The sequence below is a fragment of the Ursus americanus genome, chromosome 21, assembly GCF_024610735.1.
Source record: "Ursus americanus isolate L20-20 chromosome 21, mUrsAme1.1.p, whole genome shotgun sequence".
NCBI classification, from domain to species: Eukaryota; Metazoa; Chordata; class Mammalia; order Carnivora; family Ursidae; genus Ursus; species Ursus americanus.
This window is the reverse complement of record NC_142147.1, coordinates 56,943,085-56,952,617: the sequence shown is the minus strand read 5'-3', so window position 1 is coordinate 56,952,617 and position 9,533 is coordinate 56,943,085. Positions and strand designations below refer to the sequence as shown.

The following is a 9,533-nucleotide window of genomic DNA, read 5'->3' as shown; positions in this document are numbered from 1 at the left end:
TACATGAACCAGCCCCACCATCTCCAGCTGTTCAGGCCACCTCAGATGACGTCCCATCGTGGAGCAGAGGGGAAGCCTCCCTGCTGTGCCCTGACTTTCTAAACCACAGAATAATGAAATGAGCATAGGAGAATGTTTTTCCTCACGCTATACATGAGTAAAAAGATTCTTTCCTGTATTTGAATAATTCCTGCCAGCTCTTTAGTGGTTAAAGGAAAAAAAAATGCTGCAGACTTCTGAGCTCTCCACATGGTTTATAAGGAATATGTAAGAGGTATTTTTTAAATCTTCAAATATAAAACGAAACCAGGAAAAAAAAAAGCCCTCAGTGGCTTAAAACCACAATCCTTTATTCTTGAGCCCACAGGTGGGTGCATTAACCTGGGAGGCTCTGCTCCATGAGTTGCAGGCTGGCAAGGACTCTGGGTGTGTTCCTACCATGGCAAGGCCAGAAGCTTCTAGAAGGATAAGGGAAAACACAATGCCTCTTGAGGTCTACACATAAGATGAAAATCTGAAGTGTAAAGAAAGTGTGTGTGATGGTCTAACGGGCAGCCCTGGAGTCTGTAAAATAATGTGATGTCTCACAATCAGTGGCATGTTGATTTGGGTGAAATACATTTGTCTTCCCATTCTGTGTTCACCCGTTTCTTTGCTTTCCCAGTTACCTAACAGCCATGTTAACAATTTCTGAATGCTAACAGAATTTCTTGAAAATACTGGCTGGCCATGAGTACACACAGATGCACGGGTTTGCTCCTATTACCGTTGGCCCACATGGATGCCTGTGTCACCTTCTCTGCTTTGGAAGGAAACTGGATCAAATTTCTGAGACAAATGTTTTCCAAGCGCCAGCTCCCGCCCTCGCTGTGCTGTTTGCCCTGCGTTAAGTGACTTAGCGTCTCTGATCCTCCCTCGGTTTTCCCGCTAAACCTGTGGACTACCCCAATCCTGAGGAGGAAGACTCCCGCCCCCATACTCCTGGCCCCGCCCCCCACCTGAACCCCAGGCCGGCCCCCAGCAGTCCCCTCAGCGCACAGGGCAGGGAGCTTCCGGGCCCCCTGGCGCGGCGCCTTCTGGGAGTTGTAGTTCTCGGGAGCCCCGCGCGGATCCCTGTTGTCCCACCGCGCGGGCCCCCGTTGTCCCGCCGCGCATGCGCAGTCCGCACCGGCCTTCGGCTCAGGCCCACCCGGGTGGTCGCGGCCGTGACCTGTGCGGCCGGCTTTCCGAGCCACCGCGGGACCAGGAGCCACTGGAATCCGCGCCGGCCGGGCAGGGCCAGAGACGGAGGAGAACCTGACCGGAACCCACCGAGCTCAGGGATAGCCGCCGCCGGCCTTGGGAGCTGGTGCTGAGAGGCCAGGGCACTGGTGTGTGATGTGCGCGTGCGTGAGTGGGTGTGCTTGTCGGTGTGTCGCTGTACGTTCGTGACTCCAGCGCGGTGTGCATGTGAGTCCCGTCCCTCCTGTCTCCGTGCGTGTGCACGTGCATCACCCTAGAACTTTGTGCCCGCGCAGCTATGCCTGGGACGCTGATGTGAGTCCGTGTGTCACCGTGTTTGCACCTGCGTGCCAGTGCAGGTGTGAGCCGTGCATGAGTCCACCCCTGTGTGTTTGCGTGAGGGTGACCACCTCCGTTTGTGCCCTAGCAGGTGTGTAACTGGGTGCAACTCTGCATGTGAGTCCGCCCCCCCACGTCGCTGTGTGTTTACACGTGACTGATCTGCCGGCAGGTGCCCATAAGGGGGGAGCAGTGTGCACAATCGAGCAGGTGTCTGCACTTGGAGACCCGTGCCACGTGTGCCCATGTGTGGAACCTGTGACCATGTGTGCCTGGGTGTGCTGCTGTCCACGGTGTTTCGATGGGCGTGTCTGCCAGCCGGAGTGCGCCTGCGTCCTGTGTGCCCCAACAGGACTGCAAGTGGAACTCTGTCCAGGGGTCACAGGGTGTGTAGGAGACGCTGTGCAAGCCTGGGGTCGCCGTGCTTCTGCACACGGGCCAGACCCTGCACGTGTGTGACGTTCTGCCTGCCACGTGTGACTGCGTGTGTCTGGGTGTGTCACTGTGGGTGGAGTCCCAGTGCACGGCCTGTCTGTGTGTAGCAGGGTGGCATGTGGGATTCTGTGTGACTCCTTGTGTGTCTGCCTATGAGTGTGTCTGCGTCTCCCCTCTGGTTGCCTGTTTGCATTCCTATGCCAGGATTACCCCGCCCTGAACCCACATACCACCCCCCACGCACCCAGAGGAAACACCCTCTGTCCCAGCATCTTCCTTCACAGCTCCCGTTTCTTTCTCTCACAGATGCTGACCAGACCCACTGGTGCACGGCAGCCAGAGCAGGGGCCACAAGCTGAGTGACGTGGATAGGACCCAAAGCCCCCAAGACCGAGGTGGGTACCCCTGCCCTCTCTGGGGACACAGCTGGGCCTGACTCTGGCCTGAGGGCTGCCTGTGGAGACGGCACCAGAACTGGGCAGGCCCAGCCTGCCTCCCACCAGCAACGTTCTCACCACTGCACACAAGACCCTGCTTGCTCTGACCCTCATCCTCTCCATACCTAATCTCCCCTGCCACCTGCCCCGGTTGTTCTGTCCCACCCCTCCCCTGCTGCCCAGCACCTTTGCTTTTCTCTGTCACCCCAGCCATGGTCCTGCTCGGGACCTTTGTCCCTGCTGCACTCATGGCCCAGAACGCTCACTCCTTCACTTCTGGGTCTACACTCAGAAGTCTTCTCCCTGAGGCCTGGGCTCAGGGGAAGAACAGTCCAGGCAAATGTAACAGCAGTGCAAAGGCCGAGTCAGGAGCATGCCTGGAATGTTTGTGGAACAGGGGAGGCCCATGGTTGGAGCAGTAGGAGCCCAAGAAGGGCAGGGCACTGTGGAGGAGAAGCTCTGGAGCCAGGTGGCCCAGGTGTGGGCCCTCGCATTGCCACGTCTGGGAGCTTTACTAAGGAATAGTGAGCTAACACATGACAAGAGCTTACAGGATGCCAGGCAGGTAGCTCTGTGTTCAATGGGTGCTGGTTATCGCCACTGTAACATACACCCAAGTGGCTTCAGAGTGGCCAGCCCCTCTCAGACATTCCTGTGCCCACGAATCACGGGGGGCTCCTGTTAACAAGCAGATTCCAAGTCGCCAGGTCTGCAGAGGGGCCCAAGCTCTGCCTCTGTCACAGGGAATGCTGCCGGGCCCAGTCCAAGGCGGAGCAGTGAACCTTTCCCACGTGTTCATAGTCCCTAAAAAGTAGATGGGGCAGTTTGCCTGTTTCTAACCTAAATAACATCGTATCTGATAAATTCTTTGCATCTTACTTTGTTTGCCGACACTGTGTATCTGAGGTCCTGAGCTGGTATGGTAGCTGACGGGCATTCGTGTCTATGCTGTGAGATACTCCACTGTATGAGTATGCCCTGGTCATTGGACTGTTCCCTTGTGCGCAGACAGCTGCATTGTTTTCTAGCGTTTGGCTGTTACAACCAACCTCGGACAGGCCTCCAGGTACATGTGTGCAGTTTCTCTTGCTCCCATTCCAGAGAATGGAATTATTGGGCAACAGGGGATGTGTGTTTTAACTTTCCTGGAAAACGCCAGTGATTTGCCCAGTGCCTGCTCCCACCGGCGTATATTATGCATGGAGTTTGGGAGCTCCCTGTTCCTCTGTGTATGATTTTTCTCCAGCAGAGAAAACTCTCAGCTCCGACTGACATGACAAAGTACTACAGACTTGGTGTCTTCGACAACAGATCCAGTCCTCACAGTTCTGGATGCTGCAAGTTCAGGATGAGGGCTTCAGCATGGTTGGGGTTCCGGGGAGAACCCTCTTCCTGGCTTGGAGATGGTCTCCTCCTCACTGTGTCCTTACATGGTGGAGTGAGGGAGCTCTGGTCTCTCTTCCTCTTATGAGGACACCAGTCCCATCATGGGGGGCCTCATTATCTCCCAAAGGCCCCACCTGCAGACACCTCACTTCAGGCTCTGATCTATGAACTTGGGGCGGGGGGGAGAGACACATTCTAGCCTGTAGCACCAGGTTGCAAAGCTATATGTAAGAGCTGTCAGGGGTGCCTGGGTGGCTCGGTGGGTTAAGTGTCTGCCTTTGCCTCAGGTCATGATCCCAGGGTGCTAGGATCGAGCCCCACGTTGGGCTCCTTGCTCAGCTGGGAGCCTGCTTCTCCCTCTCCTCCCTGCTAACGCTCTATCTCTCTCACTCTCTCTCTCTATCAAATAAATAAAATAAAATCTTAAAAAAAAAAAAAAAAAGCTGTCAGAGTCCTGTGTTTGCAAGGATGTTTTAAAAATGTTTTCAGTTCGTCAAGTCAGTGATTCTCAATCAGGGATCATTTTGTCCCCCAGGGGACACTTAGAAATGTCGAAAGACACTTTTGGTGGTCACACGGTGGGGGATGCTACCTGTAATCCACGGCTGGACACCCAGGGGTGCTGCTAACATCCTACAGTGCACAGGACGGCCCGCAACAAAGAATGACCCGGCCCCAGCTGTCAGGAGTGTAGAGGCTGAGACCCTGCACGGAGTCTTTTCCAGCCCAGGACAAATGACCAACCTGTTTGACTTTTCTCTTTCAGATCCAGTCATGAAGATGTGAAAACTGGCAGCGGCTCAGGAAGCGGGGATGGAAGGACTCTTGCCCAAGGCCGCCCCCCAGGGCTCCGAGGCGGGAGGAACCTGGAAACAAGAGGGTCAGGTCAGGGACCGGCAGGCAAACCAGGAAATCTGTTTGAAGCAGGAGGCTGTGGCCCACGGGGAAGACCCCGCCGGGGACGGTGTGCAGGCACAGGATGAACTCGGTGGAATCCCGAGAACCGGATCAGGCCCTCCCCGCACCCAGACCGACAGCGGGCCCCAGAGGCGCGGTGCGCCGAGAAAGAACCGGAAGCAGAAGGTGGCCGACTCCGGTGAGGAGCGAGGGGGCGGCCCCAGGAAGCCGTGGAAGTGTGGGGACTGCGGCAAGGCCTTCAGCTACTGCTCGGCGTTCACCCTGCACCAAAGAACCCACACCGGGGAGAAGCCGTTCGCGTGCGCCGAGTGCGGCAAGGCCTTCAGCCAGAGCGTGCACCTCACGCTGCACCGGCGCACGCACACGGGCGAGCGGCCCTACCCGTGCCCCGAGTGCGGCAAGGCCTTCAGCCAGGGCTCCTACCTGGCGTCCCACTGGCGCACGCACACGGGCGAGCGGCCACACCGCTGCGCCGACTGCGGCAAGGCCTTCGCGCGCCCCACGCACCTGGCGCAGCACCGGCGCGTGCACACGGGCGAGCGGCCGTACGCGTGCGGCCAGTGCGCCAAGGCCTTCCGCAACCGCTCGTCCTTGCTGGAGCACCAGCGCATCCACACGGGCGAGAAGCCGTACGCGTGCGCGCAGTGCGACAAGGCCTTCCGCTTCTCCTCGGCGCTCATCCGCCACCAGCGCACCCACACGGCCGAGCGGCCGTACGCGTGCGGCCAGTGCGCCAAGGCCTTCACGCAGATCGCGCACCTGACGCAGCACCGGCGCGTGCACACGGGCGAGAAGCCCTACACGTGCCCCGAGTGCGGCGCGCCCTTCAGCCAGAGCGCCTCGCTCGCCGAGCACCGGCGCATCCACACGGGCGAGAAGCCGTACGCGTGCGCGCAGTGCGGGAAGGCCTTCACGCAGGTGTCGCACCTGAGCCAGCACCAGCGCGTGCACACGGGCGAGCGGCCATACGCGTGCCAGGACTGCGGCCGCGCCTTCAGCAACCGCTCCCACCTCGTGCAGCACCACCTCGTGCACACGGGCGCCAAGCCCTACAAGTGCCCGGAGTGCGGCGTGGCCTTCAGCCACGTATCCTCCCTCATCGAGCACCAGAAGATCCACACGGGTGAGAAGCCCTACCGCTGCGGGGAGTGCGGCAAGGCCTTCAGCCAGGGCTCGTCGCTCACGCTGCACCAGCGGACGCACACGGGCGAGCGGCCCTACGCGTGCCACGAGTGCGGCAAGGCCTTCAGCAACCGCTCCTACCTGATCCAGCACCACATCGTGCACACCGGCGAGAAGCCCTTCGAGTGCAGCGGCTGCGGCAAGGCCTTCAGCTTCTCCTCCGCTCTCATCCGCCACCAGCGAACGCACACCGACAAGAAGCCCTACTCGTGCGCCCGGTGCGGCGACACGTTCGCGCAGCTGCCGCACCTGACGCAACACCTGAGCGCGCACCGGGAGGAGAGGCCGGTGGGCAGCAGCGAGCCCGCGGCGATGGCCGCCGGCCGGCGGGAGGAGAGAGCAGATGCGTAAGGGCGCCTCCCCCAGCCGCGCAGCGCCCAGCGCTTCCACGCCTCACTTCCGGCCTCGCGGCGCTGAGGGGCGATCCACCGTCCTCCCTGCGCTGCCCGTGAGAAACCCGGGGCTCAGAGGAGCTCAGTGACTTGCCCAGGGTCACACGGGGAGGAGGTGCCAGCGCAGGGACTGGACCGCAGGGCCAGACTGCACCCCCCCCACCCCCCCGCTGCTGCCTGGTTCAGAAGGATAAATGTGACCACAACAGTAGACCCAAAGAAGTGTCTGTGCGTCTCTAGCTAGTCTTTTAATGGTTGGAGGTTTTATGACCGAGTAGGCATTTGTTCAATAAATTTACTTGGATAAAAGGTTCAGCTCCTTTGGTGATGTGGGCATATTAACGAAGGGAGCAGGGTCTGAAGGGGAAAATAAAATCTTTAAAAAAAAAAAAAAGTAAACCCCCTTCTGCATAAAAACGAGCCCCCCACAATAAAAAATTTTTGTGAGATTTTTCAATTATACAAAAAAGCATAAAGTAAAATAAATGCCCATATGCCCATCCAATTTGAATGCATTAAAAAATACTATTTTAATAGAATAGGAACACAATACCTAAAAATGATTTCATTACAAAATGTACCATATTTTATGATACATATTTGCTTTTAAAATAGGTCATGAAATATGTCTATATTTTTTTCCTGGTCTATTTTATTTTTTTTTTTAAGATTTTATTTATTTATTTGACAGAGATAGAGACAGCCAGCGAGAGAGGGAACACAAGCAAGGGGAGTGGGAGAGGAAGAAGCAGGCTCATAGCAGAGGAGCCTGATGTGGGGCTCGATCCCATAACGCCGGGATCACGCCCTGAGCCGAAGGCAGACGCTCAACCGCTGTGCCACCCAGGCGCCCCTCCTGGTCTATTTTAAAGTAAATTGCAGACCTGGTATCACTTTACTGCTAAATACCTTCATTTGCATCTCTAAAAAAGATTATCTTCTATACAACCACAATACTGTCACACCCAGTGAAACATTAATTTCTTGATAATCCAGTGTCTGTTCCATATTCAGATTTCCTTGGCCCCTGAAAAAGTTTGAAAAAGGGATGTAATTTGTCAGAAAATGTCAAGCCTTGAAAATAAACATAAATGATCTTTAATGTGTATAAGGAGGAGGGAAGCTAAGACAACAACACAGACACATAAACACAAACACATCTGTCTCCCTGCCCACTAGTTTCCTTGGCTCTTAGTCCTACCAAGGAAGCTGGTGAAGGGCCTTTTGCCCTGACGTTACCTATACAGGCCTTGGCATGCAGTAGGTCCTCAGGAAATCTCACATGTATAGATGAATGAGTTAAAAATCCCCAACCTGCCTTACAGAGTCAAGACTCATGGTGTCTGAGTCTTTGTGCTCCAGACATCACTCAGGCCTCAGCACAGAGTAGGTCCTCATGAAGTACTGGGTGACTAGTTGTACAGCCCACCATCAGCCCTGGAGTCATTCAGGGTCAGAGCCCACACAGTTGGTTCCTCCCTGTACCCCAGACATCACCCAGCCCAAGCATCAGCACACAGTAGGTGCTTAGGAGATATAAATTATTAGGCCGGGTAAATTAATGAATAAGTGAACATCCTTAGCACCAGCCCTGGATCAGAGAGCATGCATCCTGGTTCCTTCCTGTGATCCAAACTGTCTAGCACAAGCTGCCCATAGTAGGTCATTAAGAAGCTCCAGGTGTCTGAATAATTGTACCTCCCAGCAACAGCCCTGGAATCATTCAGAGTTGGGGACTACACAGCCGGTTCATCCCTATGCCCCAGACATCTCCCAACTCAAGTGTCAGCACACAGTAGGTCCTCAAGAAATACTGAGTGAACGAATAGTTGAACATGACCTGCTCCAACCCTAGAGCTATTCGGGGTAATGGACCACACAGTCTGACTCCTCCTTCTGACCTTCGCCCTGCTTAGGTGCTCGGCACACAGTAGGTGCTCAGGGAGTGCTGGATGAATGGATGAATGAGTGAAGTGGGACCCTAGTTTACAGACAGGGGCCTGAGTTCAATCACCACAGGGCCCTCTGCGGCAGAAAGGCTGGAGGTCGCGGGGCTCCTGGGACAGTGGGCGGGGCCGTGGGCGGGACCGGCGTCGGCCTGGGAGCCCTTCGGCCAAGACCTCAGGGAGAGCGGGCCAGGGCCGGCTCACCCGCGCAGGCGCAGTGCGCTCCCATGGGAGCGGGGACCTCCACGTGGATTTGGGCCACATGGGTCCCCACGCTGCTCTGCCTTCATCTCGCGTGTCGGCCGCTTGGCCAGCTGTGCAGCCCAGCAGATCCGGGAGGGTGGGAGTGTGCGTGACGAGCGTCGCAGCCCTGGAGGACAGGGCCGTCTGGGGTTCCTCCTGCTGCAGAAAGTGGCGCACGCGAGCGATGCCCCGAGTCCACAGCGGTGGAGGAGCTGAGCCCCGGGGAAGACACCTGTTTCAGAGCTCCCGAAATGCCCCAGGAGGTGAGGAGGAAAAGGAATAGGCATTCGAAGAATGCCGCCCCGCAGCCAGCCGTCAACCTCACACAGCGCATGCCAGTTTCTTCCTTAAGGTTTTAGATTTCCCGTATTTGCCAACTTATGTGAGGTCCCCTACGTCCCCCCCCCCACTGTGTTCCCCAGATACTATCTACAGATACTACCCTGGGTCCAGCACGTCCCGTTCCAGGAGGGGGCAGAGCAGCTTCAAGCGCATGGGGGAGGGCGTCAGAAAGGCTTGGGGTCCCCCCAGCTGGCGTGGAGAGAGTGCCTGGGAAATGCCGGCTGAACTCTGCAGCCCCTCTCCCGCAACCGAACCTTCCCAGAACTCAGTTCCTCCAGGGAAACACCCCGCAGAGGAGGAGGACAGACCAAAACCTCGAGAACCCGTAATTGTCAGGTGGTGACACAGGCTATGCAGACTGACCAGCGGAGGACGGCATCTCTGAGGAGACGTTGGAGCAGAGTACAGCAGGAGGTGAGGGAGCCATGTCAGCTTCTGGAGGAAGAGCATTCCAGGCAGAGGTCCGTTCTGGAGTCAGTGCCGAGGTCCTGAGGCAGGCGCATGATGGGCTTGTTCAAACAGCAGGCGGCCAGTGCGGCTGGAACGGAGGGAGGGGTGCGAGCGCAGGCCGGTTCCCGCAGGGGTGGGCGGCCACAGTGAGGACTTTGGCTTTTACCTGCTGAAGCGAGCGGGTTAGGAATGGTGTTAATTATGGTTTCATGGGATCTATCTGGCTGTTGAATGGAGAACAG

At 56.8% G+C, this 9,533-nt stretch overlaps 1 protein-coding gene across 1 annotated transcript; it reads left to right on the top strand.

The window, feature by feature from the left end:
* Nucleotides 1-1,168: 1,168 nt before the first annotated feature.
* Nucleotides 1,169-6,639, top strand: ZNF835 (zinc finger protein 835). The gene is made up of 3 exons (XM_045774233.2): nt 1,169-1,370; nt 2,302-2,390; nt 4,585-6,639. The coding sequence occupies exon 3, from the start codon at nt 4,632-4,634 to the stop codon at nt 6,267-6,269; it is 1,638 nt and encodes a 545-aa protein (XP_045630189.1). The 5' UTR covers nt 1,169-1,370; nt 2,302-2,390; nt 4,585-4,631; the 3' UTR covers nt 6,270-6,639.
* Nucleotides 6,640-9,533: the final 2,894 nt, after the last annotated feature.

Excerpts from the sequence above, each read along its gene's own strand:
- ZNF835 (XM_045774233.2), top strand. The coding sequence starts at position 4,632 with ATGGAAGGACTCTTGCCCAAGGCCGCCCCCCAGGGCTCCGAGGCGGGA.